General features: G+C 44.5%; 1 protein-coding gene across 1 annotated transcript in view; it reads right to left on the reverse strand.

Moving 5' to 3' along the window:
- KLHDC4 (kelch domain containing 4) overlaps positions 1–22,283 on the reverse strand; it is a gene marked incomplete at its 5' end in the record, with an annotated part of 27,561 nt that extends 5,278 nt beyond the window's left edge. Inside the window, 7 exons of the mRNA XM_010014506.1 lie at positions 1,288–1,363; positions 7,981–8,140; positions 9,043–9,135; positions 16,932–17,068; positions 20,088–20,186; positions 21,118–21,196; positions 22,192–22,283. Coding sequence (XP_010012808.1) covers positions 1,288–1,363; positions 7,981–8,140; positions 9,043–9,135; positions 16,932–17,068; positions 20,088–20,186; positions 21,118–21,196; positions 22,192–22,283 — 736 coding nt within the window. The remainder of the gene's footprint in view (positions 1–1,287; positions 1,364–7,980; positions 8,141–9,042; positions 9,136–16,931; positions 17,069–20,087; positions 20,187–21,117; positions 21,197–22,191) is intronic.
- Positions 22,284–22,571: the final 288 nt, after the last annotated feature.

The following is a 22,571-nucleotide window of genomic DNA, read 5'->3' on the forward strand; positions in this document are numbered from 1 at the left end:
TAATGACTCTCATTGGACCAGGGGAAGAGTGTGAGGAATCCTCCGCCTGCAGAGGAAGAGGCAGCACAGAGGTGTGATGAACTGACCACAACCCTCACAAGCCACTGAGGGGGAGTAGGTAGAGAAATAGGGAGTAGAGGTTGAGGCCAGGAAGAAAGGAGAGGTGGAGGGATGGTGTTTGTAAGATTTAGTTGTTATTTCTCATTATCCTTCTCTGATTTGATTGGTAATAAATTAAGCTAGTTTTCCCAAGACAAGTCTGTTTTGCCCTGATGGTAACCCATGACTGATCTCTCCCTGTCCTTATCCTGACCCGCATCAGGTTCTATTTTCTCTCTCCTGTCCAGTTGAGGTGAGAAGTGGTAGAGCAGCTTTGGTGGGCACTTGGTGTCCAGCCAGGATCAACCCACGACCTGAGAATTCCAAAATTGCAAAGATTTTCTGTTGTGAAACAGAAGAGCAGTGATCAAAATGTCCCAGAGAACAGGAATTTTCAAAATGTTGCTTTAATTCCCTCCTACATACAAACCAAAAAAAATCCCTAAAATATCTTTCCCTGTAGTTTTTCCTGAAGCTGCCTGTGCAGGCCAGAGCTTGTCACATAGTTATGCAAGGAGCCTGGAGACCCTCCACTCCATCTCAGACTATTCCAGGACCAACTGGGAGGTGTCAACATCAATGATGCTGTGAGCTAGAAGTGATTCTCTGACAAAAAGTATACCCCAACCTTCCTCCAGAGCACTGCCAGCTTCTCAACCAGCTCCAGTTCCCCCAGGGTTTCACTGTGTCAGAGCTACCATTTACATCAGCTCTGAAATCAAGTCACCTGCAGCTGAGAACCATGACTCCTTACAGCCCTTGGCTAACTGAGAGCTTTCTCCAGCAAAGCTTACTTCCATTTCCCTTTGTAGAGCACAGCAGTGAGGAATTCTGCCCATCTGCATCCTCCAGCACACACAAATGAAAAAGGAGAACACAATTCCTCCATTATCCCCCTGTAATTACTTTTTCCTTCACCCTAGACCCCTTCCCTTTTCTTTTAAGCCTACGGTCACGGTACACAAATGCACTTCACTACTCCTGGGAGTAAGAAGAAATATTTAAACCAACTCATATGCTGTGTTTAGCCCCAAAGCAAACACTGGGGTATAGTGCTTTTCAAAAGGGAAATTTTGTCCTAGGTTTGGGGTTTTTTGGCCTGTTATTCAAAGGAAAAGAGAGGATTTGCATTTACAGTCCTGCAGCATCACTTCCAGCACAGCCCTCCTAGCTGCAGCAGTAGCTTACCTTCCTCCTTGCCTGCGCCTTCAACCTTCAGTAGGAACATATGCAGGGTGCCTTTGTCAACATCTTTCTTAATTCTCTGCAGAGAAAGGAAAGACAGGGATGCTCAGCAAAACAATTTCAGTGGCCCAAAACACAGGAGGCCCAACTTTTGAAAGCCTAGGAAGTGATGCATGTCAGAATGGTAGCATGTGCCAATCTGACCTCCTCCCACCCCCCTAAAAAAACCTAATCACAGCCTGAAACTGTACATTCCCATGCTGAAAACGCAAACACTGTGACTGGGCAAGAAGAAGCTATGCTGTAGTCTCTGTAGTCATGCTGTAGCCATGGAGCATCAGGCAGCTCATAGTGTTCAAACTATGGCTATTTCCTGTGATGAGCCACAACCAACTTCCACCTGTGACAACAGGGAAGGGAGCAGGAGAGCCAAGATCCTGCCTTTTCCTCTGCCACAGATAGGATCAGGCCCTCTTAATGGTCCAATTTAATATCTGTGACTCTGCTTCTCTAGGTGTAAAAGAGAGCAGATACCCACTACACCCAAGTGGCACACAACTTCCCATGAGATTTGCAAGACCCTCTGGGATTTCCACCCTTGAATGTTGAGCAGAAGCTCAAAGCATCTGTGCTCTATCATTTGGAAGGCCCAAGTTTAAGTACAGATCTGTGACTAGCACACAGACTCTCAGTCCCTGCCACCTGCTCATCTCCATCCCACTACAGGAGCAGCAGAGGTGACAGCTCGCTCTCTGCACCACAGCCTGACTGCAGCTGTCAGTTTTAGCATCCAGAGCCCCACAGAGCCTTGAGCAACAGTCTTTTCTCCTAAACAGAAGCCCCACGTCCACTCCTGCTAAGGGCAACAGCAAGAGCAGAACCAAGCCTCCACTGAGGCTGCTAAATGATTCATTTAAAATGTGATTTTCCCTTACTCCTTTCACTGTAAGCCCCTGTACTCCAGTGCTCATAGCAACATGCAGTATTTGAAAGCAGCGCTATGCAACACCACTGTAGGAGGTCTTTTAATAATGTCATTATCCACCCATCCTTCATGCAGAGCTCCTACTTCCTTGTAATTCCCTTCCTCCTGGGGGTGATGGCATTGCTATGCTGTGTTACTGCTTCCAGGTAGTAGATCCCAGCAGAAGCTGAGAGGGCTCGATCCAGTTCTCAGAAGATGAGCAGGACTTGCAGGCACCCAAGAGCACAACAGCATCCTGCACTATCCTGTTCCTGCTGCGTACCTGTACCCAACCTTGTGCCTTGCACTTGACAGGTTTTGTTACTGCAGAGTATGCTATGTTCTTACTGCAGGGCCCAGTATCCAATTTGTAGGAATTGTCTTCAATTCTTAGAAAAGCGGAAGAGAAGAAAGTGTGTTTGAGGCACTGCAGAACACCACCACCATAACTTGGATGATGCTGAGAAGCCCCAGGGAAGGCTGATAATGAAGTGCTGAAGGAAAAAGAATTCTGCTCGCAGTGCAGCAAAACAGAAGCTTCAGTTAAGGACCAGGTTGTGCCTGGAGAGCTGTCCCGGAAAACATGTTAGTTTGGGGCTATGTCTCATGTGTCTTCTTGCTCTCCACGTGTATCTAAGCATGCCCATTAGTGAACTGGAAAGACACCCACTCTTCGAGACAGGATGTCTACACTAGAGAGATCTGTGCAACCACTTCTACGAAGCCAACAACTGCACTGTTTCATCTACAGCCCTTGAGTAACGCAAGTGAGGCACACAGGGATAGGAAGCCTGTAGGAACAGGCATCACTGACAGTCCTATTTTCGAGGTAAGAGGTTATACAGTGATGACTTCTTCAGCTACTGCCAGTTCTCCAGCACACAGAAAACAAGAAAGACAAGTCTTTGCAAAGGCGTGTGGTTCTGAGGCATAGCTAGAGGAGCTGTGGTGTGGAGACACAGCTGGAGAGGCTCAGAGTTGCCCACTTTGAACAGACCCTTAACTGAGAGCTGCCAGGGCAGAAAGGGAAAGAAACACCTTCTAGGAAAGGTTCTGTAAGTATTGAGTACACAAATTCATGGCCTGATAATGCCATGTATTGTGGCATTTACAGCAGAGGCTCTTAAGTTCAAAGGGCTGTGAGTCACTGTGCTGAGCAAGTGCCACACTCTGGAAATGTCACACTTTGCTGTCTCTGTCACACAGCTCTAGAGAATCAGAAGCCACCAATAAGCTGCAGGCTGTGGACAGCTGAGATACAGACACCTTTTCAGCTTGTCCCTCACCTTAAACACCCTTCCAAGACTCACCTGAGCTCTCAGAGAGGACAGGCAGAGGAGAGGGAGGGAAACAGACATGGGCAAGGAGTCCACACCTTACAGCACTGAAGCGCACCCCAGTGACTGCAAAGTGCCCGACTGCTAATGATAACAGAAATGGTTATTTCCACCCTAGTCCCAGTTAGGCTGTGGTTTGTCCTTCAGTTCTAGACAGAGCACACATTCGTATGTGTGGGGACACACAGGCTGAAGTGTGCAGGAGCACAGCGAGATATGCACTGAAGAAGGGGACATCACAAATACTGAGAGAGCAGTTGGCTTCGCTATTGTACAAGCTGCATAGAATAGCTGCATTATTTTTCTCCTGAAAACCACAGAGCTCCCTGTAGTAAACATACTGCATATGCAACATGACAAAGCTTCTCAGGCTGAGAAAACCCCAATGAAGTGGAGTGGGAGTTAGTTATTTGTTGTCAAAGAGATGCCTGTTTTCCCCAACTCACACTGGCTCAAAAGCAGACTTCACCAGCAAGCAGTACATTGCTACAGGAGACATCAACCCCCTTCTACTCAGGACATGCTCTTGACCTAAGCAAACTGCTCTGTCAGTCACAAGAGGCTCCTGCTTCTCCCCAACTAACCTCCTTGCCTTGAAGTTCCAGGTGTTTGCTTTCAAGCACAAAACTGGCTTGGATATCCACACCTTATTGTTTGCACACACAGGTACATTAGCAAGTTACAAGAGGTTTACAGGCATTAGCTAAAAAAACCCCTAGCTCCACTGACAGAGAGTAAGATGCCTGTTTAATCCTGCTTCAAAGAGCAAGGAAACTGAGGCACAGTAAACTGTTCTTGAGACAAAGGGGAATCAGGGTTCCCCATGTATAACATGCTAAACATGTCTGGTAAAAAAGATCAACAGTAGCAAAATACATCCAATTAGCAGAATCCCTTAGCAGGCAGAACTACAGAGGGAATCAGTCTCACCAGACTTTGCAATTCAGGCAAACACTTGAGCCCTGCCACAAGCAATCTCCCAGCAGAATCCAATTCAGCTTTGCAAAGCTTGCCACTAAAAAAACCCACCCCAAAACCAAAAGAAACACCCACATGCTAGTCTTCTTTGGCATCCAAAAGCCTTCCACACATGTAACGCCAGCCCTTCCATGGCTTGTAGGCTGCTTGCACCTGCAAGGTAGAGAAGCGTTAGCCTCCAACACTTCCCAGCTGCGTCCACCGTGCCAGTCAGGCACAGTGTGCTCATGTTGCCTAGCAATAGAGAAGTCTCATTGCTTTATACAGCCAAAAATGCAGCTTGCTGCTGCAAGCCCCATCCCCAGCATGAGAAATGGGTAAGGACATCTTTAAGATCAGCAGGAGAGCAAGTCTGAGCTCCTTGTGGGGTTGTGAGGTACATTTTAGGCAGAGCTGAGAACAGTCCCTTCGTGATCTAGTGGAAGGTGTCCCAGCTCATGGCAGGGGTTGGAACTAGATGAGCTTTAAAGGTCCCTTCTAACCCAAACCATTCTATGATTCTGTAAGAGATCTCAGAAGTTGCCTTTATCATTTCTAGGTTGAAGATGAAACAGATGAACACAGGGACACTACTGTGCTAAGAACCACACATTTCATAGTTACCAGCCATGCTCTTGTCAATTTGTGCATCAACATCTCAAGTTAGTTGCACTCAGGGTTGTAAAGCTCCTTTTTCACCATTGGCATCCTGGCTGTTAACCAGTGGGTCAGCAAAAGCTAGTGGCTGGCACAGTCAAAGGCACGTCTGGGTACTAAGGTTCTTGTCCTGGCTCTGTATATGAGTACTGGAGTGCCTTAGACAAATCACTTGACTTGTTTTGCCCACATTTCTGCAGCCATGAAAGAGACTTTCTTATTCAGGCCACATGAAGGGAATTCAGCCACATGGCCTGGACTGACAGACATCACTGAAAACAGACCCTGCATGCTCAGTTCTGCATTCAAGTCCAGCAAATCAAAGCAGGGACCAAATCTCTGGTTCTGCCTTGCAAGCTCGTGATGCCCACTGACCAGACTGAAGATGGGAAGACTGATCACTCGATAAGAAGAACACCCCTGGCAGTAAGCTGATGGTGTTGCTCAGGCTTTACAGAGCCTCAACAGCCAGCTGGGTACAAAGATGCCTACATTTCCACCTGTAACCATGAATCTCCTGGGCTTATATCCTTTTGTCCTAGGCAATGTGCATTATACCACACCTATTTAGGTACAATACTTGAAAGCAGACTTACAAGGGCTAAGGGAACCACAGCACATAATGCAGCAGAACTGCCCACTGCATGAAAGCAGCCTTACCAGATCACAACTCTCCTCCAGCAATGTGACAGCCATATCATGCCCCATACTAAAACAAAGGAGCTATTATGATTTCCACTCCCCTCCAAACCAATTCACACCATATACATGCTTGGTAGGAGCTCTGGCCTCAGGAGGCCTCCACACAAATCTGCACCGTTTTTCACAGCCCATGTACAGCTTAGTCTTGCCTCTTACGAAGAAAAAAGTCTTTATATGACTTGGCGAATGGCATTTTGCTTGGACACTTGCCTGGTTTCATATGCAAAAAACCCAGTCTTCATATGACAAAAATGTCTACAGCACTCCTGAAAGTAGCATCTGTCTCTTTAATTGGAGACAAGAAATAGCTCTACCCCTGTGCCTGCCCAGCTCCAATTGAGCATTGTCTGCTCCACTGTCTATCTCATATTTTTTCAAGAATATCCCAGTCAATGACTCTGTGGGAGTACACAAGCCAAACATGCCTTCTTCACTTCAAAGTAAACCCAGCAAGACTGAGCTCCACAACAGGCTATGAGCAAAGATACAATGAGAATTAAATAGCCACCCACCAATGAAGTTGTGCTCTCCAGAAGAGATAAATCTTGCTGAATTAAGTTTTGAGAAGCATGCTAAATGTTTGTTGAGTCTGCATGCCAAGAAAGCTGCAGAGAAAGTTCTGTCCAGTGCTTTGGTCAGTTTGTAGCTCAGTTGTGCCATTCCTGCCTGACAGTTCACTTGTGCTACAGAATACACAAGCAAAGCCTCTGTTCAGAATGGCACATCAGAGGGAAGCAGACTTAGCTCTCTGTATTACAAAGGAAGTAAATTTGCAACAGGAGTGGCTGTTTCAGTCTCAAAGCTGTTCTCCAAGCTGGAGAGAATCTGCATCCAGCTCTTACCCTTGCTCAGTGCCCTGTGTGAAACTTGAGGGCAACTTTGCCTTCCCCCATACCTTCCACTTCGTTTTTATTAGCTTGAAACAACCCAGACCAGTAAAACAGAGCTCACCCTTGTTGAGTGGAACAGCACTAACTGCAAACATGCATCAACTTATATATTTCCATGGGGCTCAGTGTGCACTGAAACCCAGCTGCTTTCACTAGCCATGAGAAATCCACATCTAGTAAAGCAGGCAGGCTCACGCTTCCTTCCCACACTCAAGAGTGAGAAAACAGGACAGGGAAAAGAAGAGGACAAAGCCCTTTTGGGTAGAAAACGCCTCTGTATTGTTACTGCTATTTAATCAAATGCACGTCTGACGAGATGGAGCCCCAAGCGCAGGCCACGAGGAGGCACAAATGCTTCTAAATATATAGACAGACTACCTTCTCTTCCCTTTCCCTGCTTTTCTTTGTTCATTTATTCACATCAGAAGAACAACATGTCCTCCTCCCCCAGCAACGCGCTGCTGGAAGCGATGCCTTTCCACTGAGACAGTAGCAGCAGGATCTGGGTCTTCTGTCTGCATTTGCAACATTAAAGCTTTTGCAGAAGCCTTTTGCTCAATGAAATATTTACTTCCTCCCACCCAGCATGGAGACAGGGATACTTGGTCAATGAGGACGTACAGTCTAAAGGGCTATCCAGTATAAATTACCATGATTAACAAAGCAAGAAGCAGAGCAACGGAAGCCTGGTGCTCATCAAAAGTCTTCTTTGGCTTACTGAGTTTGCTAACTAGTGCTGCTCCCTTAACCCTTTAACTGATGTAAGAAAATACACGTCTCCTGGCAACTACTGCTTATAACCTGCAAGTGCTGGAATACAGACATTTTCTACCTGAGAATGCTTTATGTTGTCAGTAACCACCACTATTGACAAAAAATGTCATTTCTCCCAGTTCCTTACTCCTGCCTCTATGATATCAACTCTTTATATTGGATTAGATTAGCAGGGAAAATGCTGAATTCATTTCAATGAAGATAAGCTCCTCAATCAGCACACAACTGCATGAAAGAAGGCACAATTAGAAGACAAGATGCCTCTTGTCGTGGCAGAACTGGTTCATGACAGCCTGAACCATCCTGTATACAAAACAATCCAAGCGCCCAACTGTATATTTGCTTAGTTTTCCCATCAACTCTTCAGTTTAGAACCAAGGAAATACTGCATCAGCATACCACAAAATCTCTCTACCTGTTTGGAGTAGCCTCCATAGATGATTATGCTGCCCTCAGGGTTGGTAGCCATTTGACATCCAGATCTTGGAGCAGGCCCGATCCCTGACGGAGCCAGCTTGCTCCAGGTGAATGAGTCCAGGTTGAAGGCATACACATCATTGTAATAGATGTAATCTCTAGGGAGAGCAAATTGGCGTATCACAGGTTTTTGTAATGGTCACCCATTTAGGACAAGATAAAATATCACCAAAACAGCACCAGGAATCTCTGAAGAGGTGCTACACCTTATTCAACTTCTTTCATTTATGGCTTTTCTCCTTCCGTAGCAACCTACAGGTTACTATTTCAGTGCAACAATTTGCATTTGACAAAGCTCCTTTAAGCAACACCTCTCTGCGTTCTTTTTTACCTACATCATTCCTTACTACAACAGAGGTTTCATCAACTCTTTTCAGTTAACACAGTCCAAGGTAACTCTAACCAGAACACAAAAGATCAAAACAGATTAGAGCCATGTCTGTTGTGGGCAGTGAGAAAATTATACATATGCCCTGTTCCCTTCCTACTAACTAGCCCACATACTGCTAGTGGAAAATGCTCTGCACAGGTTAAACTCCCAAGGACACAGTCAAGTCTAGGGTGGGCTTTTCAACTTGCACTCTGCTCCCAGGGACTGCACTTATGCTGCTTACTATATCCGAGACACCACATAGCTCAGCTCTCTTCACAGTCCCCATGACAGGGTAGCTGCGACCTCATGTAGTATGTGAGAGGTACTGAAGATGTTTTGAGGAAGACAAGGCTCTTTGACAAGATGCAAAGGAAAAAAGTGATCTATTGAGCTTTAGCTACAATGATAAGCAGCTACCTGAGTGATTAGCTAAGTGGTACAACGATTTCTCAAACACTTGAAGACTTTAAATCAAGATCACTTGAATTTCTAAAATAAACGTCTAGTTCAGTAACAGTATTGCTGAGGATAATCCCTCCATTAAAGCCCAGCTTTCTGTTACTGGAGAAATTCTGTTGTCTTTTTTAGAGAGGATTCAATACCAGCAGCCATCTTGCAGTAACCCACCTTGCACTCTCATGGAAACCTCCAAAGATAATCAGCTGTCTTTTGCAAGCAACCATTCGATGTCCACTTCGCCCAGAGGGACCTCCTGATGCCCTGAAATGCAAAGAAATTCCACTTATCAGCAAAATTCCCTTTCCTGTTAGTGTGTCAGTACATTTTTATTAAAGTCATCGGCAGCTGGGCTGGTTGAGTTCAGCTTCTGTTCTCCAGGAATGGAAAACCACAGGGAACCTCGTTGCCTTACTACATATGTATGCTTTTCTCCAGAACAGTATGTGTGCTCTTCCTGTAACTCCTGGTATTTGCAACACAGGCATTTTGCAGTAACAATTTTATCCCTACTGATAAGCCAACATGTATCTAACAGCACCCAAAGTCTTGAAGTCTTCTCTGTTATGACTCAGAAGCTCATTTGTCAGGAGAGTTTAATGAATAGCAGTTAACTCCCAAAACTGCAAGAAAGGAACTCCAGACAGAGATGTTTTCTCCAAGTACCAAGAAAGAGCCAGGACTGGCTCAGACACCCATTCTCATTCCATGTCTTAGGAAATCACACACCTATAGCATCTTCACTCATTCACATGCAGATATGAGATGATACCAAACCAGCAAGAAGACTTTGTAAATTACTTCGATTACTGTGTGCAGTTCTGGTGGCCTCAACATAAGAAGGACATGGAGCTGCTGGAGCAAGTCCAGAGGAGGCCACGAGGGTGATCAAGGTCTGTAGCACCTCCCGTATGGAGACAGGCTCAGAAAGTTGGGGCTGTTCAGCCTGGAGAAGAGAAGCTGCGTGGAGACCTCAGAGCAGCTTCCAGTACCTGAAGGGGGCTATGAGGATGCTGGAGAGGGACCTTCATCAGGGACTGTAGCGCCAGGGCGAGGCGTGATGGCTTCAAACTGAAATAGGGGAAGTTCAGGTTGGATATAAGGAAGAAGCTCTTTACTGTGAGGCTGGTAAGGCACTGGAACAGGTTGCCCAAAGAACTGGTAAACACTCCATCCCGGGCAGTGTCCAAGGCCAGGTTGGACAGAACCTTGGGCAACAATTCCTGCCCATGGCATGGGGCTTGGAACTACACGATTTTAAGCTCCTTTCCAACTCAAACCATTTTATGGTTCTATGACTTCCTCAAGAACAAAGGAATTGCCATAAAACACATCATTGTTATTATCTTGTACATTTAAAAGAAGCTACTCTGTTCTGTTCTTTCATGCTTTTCTGACCTTTCAGTTAAATGTGCTACTTCCATTTCCAGGAACAAAGAACAATATCCCATCTGTCACATCCAAAGGCTTCACACGAAGCCAGACAGCTGTCAACAACATTCCTGAGAGGCAATGAAGATGCACCTTCCTTCATGTTCACCCACAGACTGAGCATTATATGCGAGAGAACAAAAACAACTTCAAGAACTCTCAAAACAAAAGCAACTTTAAGCCAAACTGCAGAGAAAACAGGGTTTGCTTTTGTGTGTTCTCTGCCCCCATCGATCAATCTACCACGTTTTCACTCTGGCTGAAGAGTCTCACAAAGTGCACACAGCAAGACTTCTCAAATAGGCAGTGTTAACGTATGTTAAGTGGTTGAAGAATCAAGGGCTAAATAAATAAGAAACCTGCTCACCACTGAAAACAACAGCAAAACCTAAACTCACAAACATACTGGTACACTTCAACTGGCAGCAGGTAGCTGTAAAGTGCAGAGACAGACTTTCGTGGAGAGGGAAAATGAGGGCCCTTATTCACCATCAAAAATTACAATCTCACACCAGTCATAATGAAAAACTCCAAGCAGAACAGCAGCATTTGGATAAGACTGAATTAATAGGATTGCTAGGCCTTTTTATTCTAACAGAGAGTAAGGTTTTCTAGGCATTTACTGGATTTTTAAGTATCACCCTGCAGAATAGCACCTTAGTGTTAACTTCATCAAGATGTGAAATCGTTATTTTCTCTTCTGCAAAAAGCTCCCACGTTATTATTCCAAACAATGGCACCTTTTAAAATCTATTTTTTTTCTTTAAAGCAAAGAAGGAATTAGAAATCAATGTTAACAATAAAATCCTTTTCTCAGAGAATGCCTTCTGCCTTTCTTCTCAAACAGGTTCCCTCCAAGTCAAAAATCAATTCTGAACAATAAAAAGTTTATTCAATGATGTGTGTGTTTTAATAAATGAGTTCCCACAAGTATATAATTACCTCAAAGTCACAAACTGGGGCCTGATCTGAATTCAGAGAAGTCTCACTGGCACCTGCACCACTTGCTCTCAATCACAAGACTGTTCTCTCTTTTCTTTAGACTAGCAATACAATCTACAAGAACAGATGCTGAAAAACAGTTCCAGGAAGCCTCACCCTGCACTTTGTATCTCTCAGCTTCCTTGGCCTCAGGGTTACACATTGCAGAAATGAGCTATAGAGGAACGTCTACAGCCTTTGATGTAAGCACATGCACTCCTAAACTTGCAACAATTGCTCTTTGAAAGTATTTTTTTTTTACATAGAGCTATTCACAAACCCAAGGTCCTTTGACCCCAGACTCCAAACATAACACTGGAAAAACCAAATGGCATAGTCAAGGAGGACAGGCAGGAACATATAATGATGCTGCTACTCCAGAAAGCACTTGCTGCAAGCTTTAAGACTCATTTCCCAAATACAAACTGTCTCTTTTTACCTGTATCATTGCTCATGGTCCAAAACAATCATTTTGGAAATGATTTCACAGCCTTTATGATTAATACTCTACTTCCTGGGGTTGACACCACAAAGCAGACATGTGGGAGGGAGCTGTAAATTCTCCAGACTTTTTTTAAAAATAGATTAAAAGATAAGTCTGGATAAGGACTGGCTCTACACATGTACAGCATGAGTCTGATCAGAACTGCTCCATGAAGAATTTGCTTTTGCTTATGAAATTACCCTGGGACTTACAGTAAGATAACAGACCCAAGTTCAGCCCCCAGATTCAAGACTAACATGTCACAGTGGTTACAGACTGCCTAAGTGAGTTACCTTTTCATTCATTCCTTCATCCAGAGGATGCTCAGATGAGTCCTGGAATCTTTCCATAATAAAAGTGATGATGCATAGAACATCCCATCAAAGGGGCATTTCAGGACAAAGCACTTGTATCCTCCAGTACACAAAGCAGCTGAAGGCCAGGACTTCAGTTCTACATCTTACACCTCTGAATGTTCAAGTGCACACACATACAGTGTACCCCCATGTCTGTACACTCGGTTAGGAAGTACATGAGTGAATATGCAACTGCCATAAGGCACGAAATCCTCAAATCAAATCCCCTGCAAAGTCAATCAACAGTTGCACATTTGGATCCTGATCTACCAAAGCTCACAAGACTCACTTCTGGGCTGACAGAGGAGGTCTACTCAATGGTACATCAAAATATCCTTCTTTAAGCACCAATGCACCCTTCTACTTTGTGTTGCAGGACCTGATCTTTCTGGTGACATACAGCACATGAGCAAGAAAAGCCACCAATCAGAAAACAAACCTATGCTGAAAGGCATCCTGCAGCATAGTGACTGCTCCAGTTCTCTCTTGTAAACAGCATTAAACATGCCCTTGTGAAATGCTACCCTGAAGTATTTATAGCACCACATCTCACAAAACTGTTATGGGAAGTATCATTAGCATTCCAGTATTAAAGGGAAGGGAGCTATACAGACTCAAAAGCAAGACAAACATTCACAGAGAGGAAGGATCTGCCAGTTCCCAAGCAAAGCCCCAAAGCATGATGCTCCCTGTCTCTCTTTGAGGGAGTGCATAGGGCCACAGAGAATGTTCTTTCTAAGACGGAATGAGGCAATTAGGTTAAAACATTGCTTAGCTCTAAGGCAGAGTAACAAATCGTTCATGCACTGAGTCAACCTTATGCATCACATACATGGTAAGGTGCTTCCAGTAAGTTGAAGTCACTTGCTGGCAAGTCTTCTAAGGGGCTGGGATTTGTTGTATTTGCATGTGTGTGCATGCAAAATGCAAGTAAATATAGCTAAATGTTGCTAAATATAGCAAATTTTAACTCTGTCAAGCAGATTGGCACCACTGTGCTTTGAGCTAAGATAATGGAGATCCACTTCCCCAGCAGCCTTTGCAGGCACAACACAAGAATGTTGCTTACAGGGATGAGTTATTCAAGGTTTTCTCTTTAAAAACATTTTACAGCTAAGCCTCTTATGGCACCAGAATGGTATGTGGCATGAGCTGTAGGCCAGGAAGGACAACATAACTGTTTGAAATCTAAGCTGTGGGGCTGGAATAACTAGATTTCCTAAAACTGCAAGTTTGGATGGCAGCAGAGTCATCTTAGCTGTTCAGTCCACACAAACCAGTACATTCAAATCCACCTGAAACAGGGCACATGTGATTCTTCCCATGTGGAACAGAAACAGAAACTTGTCCAGACAATTCTTAATGAACAATTAAGCTATTCTATTATTTGCACTAGAATGATGTCTTCCAAACCCAACTGAGTTTACCCAATACCAGTCTGTACCCCAAATGTCTATCACCAGGCATTTATTCAGGTAGTAACACTGCTAACACATTGGAAATACGGAATTATTGTTTGGCCTGCTAGGTGAGAGCTTGTTGTACCAGGGCTGGAGCCCTACCATGACCCAACAAACCTATGCAATCCTCCCTTGCCATTTAGTTTTCCCAAATACATTCAACTCTCCTAGTACCACTAGCCCCCAAGCTGACTCCCACTGTCACCCGTCAACCCAGTTGGTCAATGGCTATCCAAAAAGTGCTAGACTTCAGACAGACATGAGATATCTATGTAGAAAAATGACCGCAGCAATGGGATTCCCTGGCAAGAAAAGCAAAATGCTGAAGGAAGTGAAATGCAGCACGTGTTAATGATCAGTTTTAAAAGAAACAGGAAAAAAGAATCCCTCACACAACTCAGTGATCATCTCTGCCCTTTCCTATTCCTCTTTCCAAGCAGACTGTAATCAAGATGCCATATGGAAAAGCAAAGAGGCAGCAGAAACCCAATTTTCACGCTCAGTCAGGTTAGCATTACAACAAAGACATCCCCTCCCAGCCTCCTCTGCCAGATGCTTCATGAATGCAGCTCCTGGAGCTCTGCCCAAGGATGGGGAGGAGATGCACTTTGTGTTATTCAAACACTGGGACCAGGCCACAAGCGTTTTCAGAATGCCAGCAAGGCTGACAGACAGACATACACCCAAACACATCAAGCTCAAATGGAGTGGACCCTGCACAGGGCAGGGCAAGAGAAAAGATCATCTCTCCAAAGCATCAAACTCACTTAGAAAATGTCTATCCTTTTTTCTACCAAGAAACTATGAAGCATCAATGTCTCCAAATGCATCCTCCCTCTGTGACATGGCAGCCAAAGTGGCATTTGACAACCAGTACCTGGGGATGGAGAGTAGCTCTGGATGACTTGAAGAGCATGGTAGCTAGAACTTGCTCCATAGGTGGGACTAGGAGCTCACCTTGCCAATGTGGCTCTCTCTTCAGTAACTGCAAAAAGCTACCACAACAAAATCTCTTGCCATGGTTTTAGTCCACTTGGGACCTGGGATTGCTGGCAGCCTCCTGCAACTCGCAGCACATGCAAGCTTCATGCTCAGCTCCAGGGAGGGAACAGCTGCTTTTGCAGAGTAGGTTACACTCAGCATCCCTGAGGCTGCTCTCCCATGTGGGATAAGATGCGGGACGAGCTCATAACCACCTCAATTCCTTTTCCCAGGCAGGTCAGGTAGCGCAGCATTTGTTTTGGGAGCTGAAAACCCTAAATCAGCTTGACAGCAACGTATCTGCAAACCCACGAGAGAACGATTTGCGCCATCGGTGGTGGAGCTAATGAAGCCTCATCTGGATTCTCCGATGGCTCACAAAAACCAATCTCCTGCCCTTGCTCTCCCTGCAGCTGGGTATTAACACTGCTTTCCCGTAAGGATTTTTTCAACCACGAGTTTGGTTGAAATGTCAACCCTTTCTCTCAGCAGGGACTCTATAGCATCACTTCCTCCCCCTTGCCGGCTTAACATGAAACTGGTAGTGACATAATGCATTTGGAGTTCATCTCCTTCACTTAGCTGAGATGAAGCAAGGGATTCAGCAGTTATTTTGAGGGAGCTGGGAAGGGTGCACTCACATTCTCAGTCATTACGTCAGCTTCTGCCTAAAAACAATAGGCAGATCAGCTTGCACAGTGACAGGTCTTTTTAATCCTTGCACCTCTTAAAGAGCCCTCCCTCGTTTGGGAGAGTTTCTCTCACCCCCTCTTCTCAAAGACAGGCAGGGCTCACTAGAGGAAACCTGGCTTCCTGTAACATGGCAAATTACAGTTGTTACCAGATTAACACTGCCAGCTCTGGAGCCAAGAACCATAGTGCTGGACAGGAACCAGCTGCTTACGATCAAACCACTTTCCCTCAGCCTTCCACAGCATGCAGGACTACCCTAGATTATTGCAGAGCAGTCAGCTGCCAAGATCCTGTGCTCCAAAGCATTCTCTATCCCAGCCTGTTTTGGACTCCTTGAGATTTTAGCACTTTGGCTCTATATGCCCTCCTGCACCTTCTACACCAGATTCCCTTCAGTGCTACACTAACATTAACAAAATTAAACCTCTAATTTTTCCCTTTGTCAGGCAATATCAATGCTGACATTTTGCAGGGAGGGGGGAAAAGACAGGCATGATGATTCACTGTGTGGCCTCAGGCACGTACCAAGGCAGAGCCAGGGTATACATCTCTGCACAGCTCAGTCTTAAACCACCCTCTCAATTACTGTGCAAGAAGAGAGAGACACAGACAACAGGCATCTGCACTCTGTAAGTGGGGCGAAAAGTGACCAACCTAGGCAAATCTAGGGTTTTCCATCTGAAGGAAGTACATGGAGCTCTTAACCAGAAGCCTGACAGGTTGAACAGCAGATGAGCAAGTGTTAAAAACCTGCTGCTTTCTCCAGTGCCACCTCAAGGATCAGCTGCACCCAAAGCTGTGCTCTCACTAATCCCACAGTCAAGATAATCTCAAAGTCCAAAAGCATGTGTATGTCTAAGTCAGAACCAAAGCCACATCTCCAGCCTCTCAGTCCACTGGATAATCCATCAGACCTCCTCTTCTCCCAAATATGAGCAGCAAAACCAGGAAGCCGAAAGTTAAGGAAACATGAGCAGAGGACTTCAGGCCAGATCCACAGAAGTTATTTAGACACCTTAACGCCTGTGAAAAACTACCAGGGCTTTTGGCACCTATTTATTTGTACAGCTCTGAATGATTGGCTTGTTTATCTCAAGGAATACTGACGCAGCAAATGCCAGTTATCAGGAGTGAAGTTGGCTCTGTGGACAGATAGATACAAGTTGTCTCCTCAAGCAATGGTAAAATTGGGAGATCCTTGTACTGGTCTTGTACAGCCCAGCCAGGCGGAGCCCAGGAGATGGAGCAACAAGAACTGTTTTGAAACTGGTTGGGATGACAGGGTGCTGCTCATGATACTCTTTTCTTCAGTTAAGTAATACCCAAGCACACCCACGCTCCAAAAAATCACGTATTAAATAAAACCACTTTGGGCTCAACAGACTTGGAACACATCTTCCATTTCCATTTCTTACTGGAGGCTGTCCTCTCTATCATTTCTAGGACGGGCACCTCTGTACTCAGTGGAGAGATGAGCAGACAGCTGGGAAACCACAGCACTATACCAGGAATCAAACTCAGATCATGCTGGCACAGTTCCTCATGAGGTCAACACCACTGACTTCTGAACACATCACAGAATCATAGAATCCCAGGTTGGAAGGGACCTCAAGGATCATCTGGTCCAACCTTTCTGGCATAAGCATGGTCTAGACAAGATGGCCCATTACTTACTTGATCTGCTCCCAGGTCTTGGTAGCCAAATGCAGGACCCAGAGATCCTTGTAATGATAGAACTGCTCCCCACTGGGAGATGCAAACTCTCCACCAAATAGCCACAGCTGCCCACCGGCTGTGGGCACCACTGCTGCCTGCCAGGAGAAGAAGGAAGAGCTGGATCAGAAAAGGGTTCAGACACCAGAGACAGAAGAACTTTATCAGTCAAATGTGCAGCTGCCTTCCAAACACCAGGGAGCAGACAAGTGGCAGTGGCTGCTGCTGCCTTGCTTGACAGAAGCAGTTCTCTGGGGCTGAAGGAAGGGGAATTTTAAATGCAAGTTACTCATTGTTACTGTCCCTATAGCAAAAGAAAGTTGGCCAAGGAGCTGGACTCTTCCCACCTTCTAGCACTCTTGAGTTTTAGTTACACAAATTCAAAGTTCCCTGGGAAGCCTCTTGGGATTTAGTTTAAACTAAACAATTTAGTTTAACAACAATTGTTCAAATCTCTCTGCTCACCATAGGGAAACCTCTCCACAGCTGAGGCTCAGCAATATTTCACCCATCCTTTAGTCACATAAATAGACATACAGGGGCTCATGAGCTCTGAGGCATAGGAGGAAAAGGGGCACTTCCTTCCTCCAAGACACATCTAACACCCCAGCACCAGGCAGGCACAGTAATGCAGGGAAAAGTCTTTTGGAAAAGGCCATTAACAGTGCACAATTGCCCTTTGCAGCTTTTGTAAATTATAAAACAACAAACGGTAAAGAAGCCAAGCTACAGCACAAGTCCAAAGCTGACAATTCCCAAGATCTGAAAAGCATTACTGTTCCCTCTGAAGAAACAAAAACAAACCCACCACACCTTCCCCCTCAAAAAAAAAAAAAAGAGAACAACCCCCAAAAGGCAACCCCAAAAAAAAAAAACAAACACAGAAGGAAATATGCATCATTTGGACAAGAGGAGACTTACTGCTTTGATTAGGACAAGTAGCAGAGAGAAGAGTATCGAAGTGGGTTTTAATACATTTTTTTTGCATAGAGCAGCACTAAAACACTGCTGCAGTGCAAGCTGACAGTTAAAAGCAGGGAGGGAAGAGCAAGACACTAATTCATTATAATTATCTGCGTAAGTACTAAGGAAGAAGGAAGGAATCCCTAAAAGGAAACTATGTGACTGTGCAAATTTCTTCCTTGATGATGATCTCTTGGGCTGTTTACGCTATAAACAAATTCTTCCACATGTGTTTTTTCCAGAGTACCTATCAGACATCAACACTGGGATAAAGATCTCTTTCTTCACAAGGGCTCCACTACCTGCCTACCTTTACTAGCAAACAGCAAAGATTTTTAGCATCAGACACATGAGCATACCCTGACAAACCAACCTACGCATGAAATGATTAAACACATAAGAAGGTATGTGTGTGCCTCCAAACAGGATTTGTGGAAACTTACCTAAACAAAGAGGATACAAGCCTGTTTTTCACATGTATCTAGAACTTAAAAGATTAACAGAAAGGTAGATGCAATAGCCTGCTCATACTTGTGTGTGACCTTTTGAAGAGCTGGCTCAAAGTTCATTACATAGCCAAACCTTCTCCTCAAACAACTGACAGCTCCCACCTATAGCTGTTCTCACCTTGGCTCTATTGAACTGATGTAATGAAGCCAGTGTAACTCAGAACTGCGTGACTGAGACCAGAGATGACAAATAAGACTGAAAACATGCTCATACAAACCCACAGACATGCTTCTGTTTGCCTAATGCAGAATACACATTAAAAATTAAGTCACAAGGAAGACAAGAAACCAGTCAACTAATGAGGCTGAACTGTCTCCTGTGCAACTATAATTAATTATCAGACAGAAAACTCATTGTTGAAGCAGGACTCCCATTTGATTTTTGTGGTAATCCAGCTGCAGCTTCCTGATGCACAGCCTGCCTGTTCATCTTAGATTCAGCTGCTAGACAGCCACCTGCTGGCTACCAACACCAGCCAAGCATCTCTCAACTCCACACCCACAAAGCAACCTCCTTGTCACCTAGGGAGTGTTTGAATTTACAGTCTCCTTGTGGAATCTGGTCTCTGAAATCAAGTTTTATTTTAAGCACCACAACAGAGCTCCAAAAATCAAGTCAGAACCTTTCTGGACACACAGCTCAGAGCAAGACTGGCACTTAAGTGTAGCATAACAAGGGTATATGAACCTAACCAGCGTGTTGGATCTTACCAGGAAGCTCTAAAGAGCCTTGGCCATGGGTAGGAAAATAACATTCACATCCTGTATGGCAGCTTTTGAAGTGTACCAGTCACCCAGCCACTTGCTGTGACAGGTAAGATAATCTATCAGACAGCTGGTGACAGCCAAAGACCTGCAAAAAATACAAGTCTTTGGTCCAGTTTCTAATGTGGTGTTCACATAAAGTAAACAAACACAAACCCTTCATCATCACAACCAGCCAGTGACCTTAATGACACAGGTACAAGAGGTGAATTCTAGGGGAGTATCATGATACCCCAGAGAAAATTTAGACAACTTTGTGTCTTGCCTTTGCAGACTAAAGAGAAGCAGCCCATCTGACAAGGAAATAACAAAATTCACAACCCAAAGGCAGGACATAGTGGTCTGTTGTGTTGTACAGTTGGGATACTTGACAAAGGCCAACTGCTGCGTGCTAGAAAGGTCACCCTATAATAACGGGTCTTCCACACTCCTGGAGAAGCAGTATCTGTAATGCCCACAGATGTAAGCCTGTAGGCACTGAGGAAATAATCATGCACAGTAACTCCGCCATTCATAGCGCTTTCATCAAGTTATAACCTGATCACCATTTTTGAAAATACAGGATTACTGATGGTTGAGCTGGTCCCTACATGATGTAGGAAAGAGAGTTCATCTTCAACAGAAGTCTCCCCCTGAGTCCTGCCAATCCAACAGATGCAATCCCAATCTTCACACTTAACATTTCCAGAAGCCACCCAATGGTGCTTCCAAAGAGCACAAACACCGTGGACGGGTTTGTACAGGCCTCCTCAGCATAAGAGGTGAAGTGACACCATTAGAAGGGGAACAAAGAGAAGCCAGAAACCCTGGGAGGGTGGGAAATCAACTCCCATCCACCTTTAGTGCAATGTTAGAACAATTCCAGCATCCAGTACTTTACCTGGTGAGCACATCGCCTCGGTGGTGGGTTGGGGATCTCTACTTTAGACCAGCTGTTCTTCCGGATGTTGTAAACATACAGGTCATTATAGAGATACGTCTGTTAGGTAGAGAAAATAGACATCACCACAGCTCTCCATTGGACAGGGTCAGTCTGTCCAAACACAGCCACTCCTGAGGGTTACCTGTGAATCTGGGGGAGAAGTAGCCCAGCACCAGCTTTGCAAAGCAACAGCTCTCCTAACTCATCAGGCAGGACTCCACTAGACTGGAAGTCAGAGTGCTTCACTGGACTGGACTGTTCTTTCCCAAACCCTTGGTTAAGCCTTGGGACATGAGGACTTAAGAAGTCGGAAGTCTAACACAGACGTGAAGGTTAAAGTTGCCCAAACTGCTACTCAACCCCACAGACAGGAACAAGTTAAGGCAGTGAAGCAAGCAGAATTAGTTTAATACATCACATTGGGTGATCCTAAGGCAGTCAAATATCATTGGCAGGCTTGAGTTTTCAAGCTACAGTACGTTCAGCTTCTTAGTGTCATAAGCACCAGTAGTCTCCAGGAACAAAATAAACACTTGCAATATGCAGAAATGCACTAACGAGAGTGTCCTATTGCAAATATTTTCTATTGTACACATCTCCAAGGCAGGCAATGCCTTGCCAGCAGCAAAACTATAGAAGTATCTTGTTTTGCAAGCTGGAAGTTAGAGATTCTTCAGTAGTTATCAAAAAACGAGGGGCAGATATGGCTACAATTAAATCTGGAGAAATTATGAAGCCCTGAAATATTGATGCCGAGACAATCACTCTGACTCCTTAATGGGTTCTAGTATGTCTCCTTCCTGCCAACTGCTCAGGCATGAGACAGTATCGCGGCAGAATTAAAAGGCTATTTTGCTCTCTTTCAGGGACAAATACATATTTTATGACTGCTGCCTTGAATTTCACTTCAAATGAGACTCATGCAAATTACAGTAAAAGGCAAAGAGAGGGTAGAATAAAGAAGAAAAAAAATGGAAGTATACATTACTTTTTGGCCATTGAAATATTCACCTCCAAAAAGGATCAATTCGTCTTTCTCAGGATGAGCAGAGAGAGAGCCATTCAGCCTGCAAAAGAAAGAGGGACGGCCAAACCAGTAATGTGTAGGAGTCTTGTAAAAGAAGCTTGCAGTCTTAAACTCAGCTAGCACTAGCACCTCTGCCCTCCAGCCACAAAGGTCTCTCCATCATCTGCCAAATTACAAGGCTGTTATATTCACCCCAGGGCTAAAAACTTCTCAAAGAAATGAACTTCTTAAAAACTTCCAGCATGATTAATTTGACACTGTCTGAAATCTTCTCCTATTTTAGAAGCACACGTTATAATGTCATTTAACACCCCTTTTGACGTGAGCTCTTGAATTTTAATACCGGTGTGTCAAGAACAAAAATTAGTTTTGTGAGGGCACATAACTATGGGTAGAACTGGGCTGTCTCAGATCAACTTATCTGTGTCACTGTTCTGCAGCCTGCACTGGTCATTGCTTTGCATAGCACCAAAGTGTTTTGTAACATGTGGAGACAGACCCCTACCACTACCAAGGAGGAACTAACTAACTGTTACACCCCTGTGAGACCAACAGTAGGGTACTGACATAACCCACTACACAGCCAGGAAAACAGTTATCATGGAGAAAGGCATTTTTTTAACAAGCCACAGAAAGCAGAAATACAGAAGCCAGAAGCATGTGGACCCAAAGCCACACTTGATAAAGAGTCTTGTATCTCAAGACGCATCCTTTTGTCTCTTAAGTCTTTTCAGCTTTCTAGGCCAAATACAAAACTTCCTCTTAACCTTTATTTTTCCTCAAAGCCCTATAATCTAACCCTGCTTTGCCTCTTTTGTGCTGATGAGATGATTGAAAGTGGATTTTAAGGCCAAAACCAAAAAAAGCTTTTGGCCTTTTTTTGAAACAGGGATTCAATGTACCAGATATTTTGTAACTCCAGATATCACCTATACCAGATATTATGCCTTCCACTCTCAGAAAATAACCTCACATAAATATATTTATTAAAAGCATCAAAAGAAGTGACAGCCAAGGCCTCATACAATCTCTTACCTGGGTGAGGGTGGTGGGCAGGATGACTCAATTACTTGGGTCTTTTTAGCATCTAAACTCTGGAATTCTGCTATCAGGGCTTCAAGATCCTCCTGAAAATAAAAGCCAGACATGAGATCCATGACATGCACAGAGCCACTGCAGATCACATGAAATCAGCATTCATCCTCACAATTTCCTTTTAAGACAAAAAAGAATTCTGCTGAGGCTCCCTTCATTCCACTACAAGAAATGGATGGTGAACATTTCCTCGTACGCTTTAAAGACCGGTCTCCCCTAAAATATTAACAAGTTGCTCAAAAGAGCCCTTAAAAAGATGATACTCAAAGTTCACTTAGTGCACACCTGCTGTTCCTGCAGCAGAAACACTGCACAAATCT

This window comes from Nestor notabilis, unplaced genomic scaffold (genome assembly GCF_000696875.1).
Source record: "Nestor notabilis isolate BGI_N333 unplaced genomic scaffold, ASM69687v1 scaffold16325, whole genome shotgun sequence".
Taxonomy (NCBI): Eukaryota; Metazoa; Chordata; class Aves; order Psittaciformes; family Psittacidae; genus Nestor; species Nestor notabilis.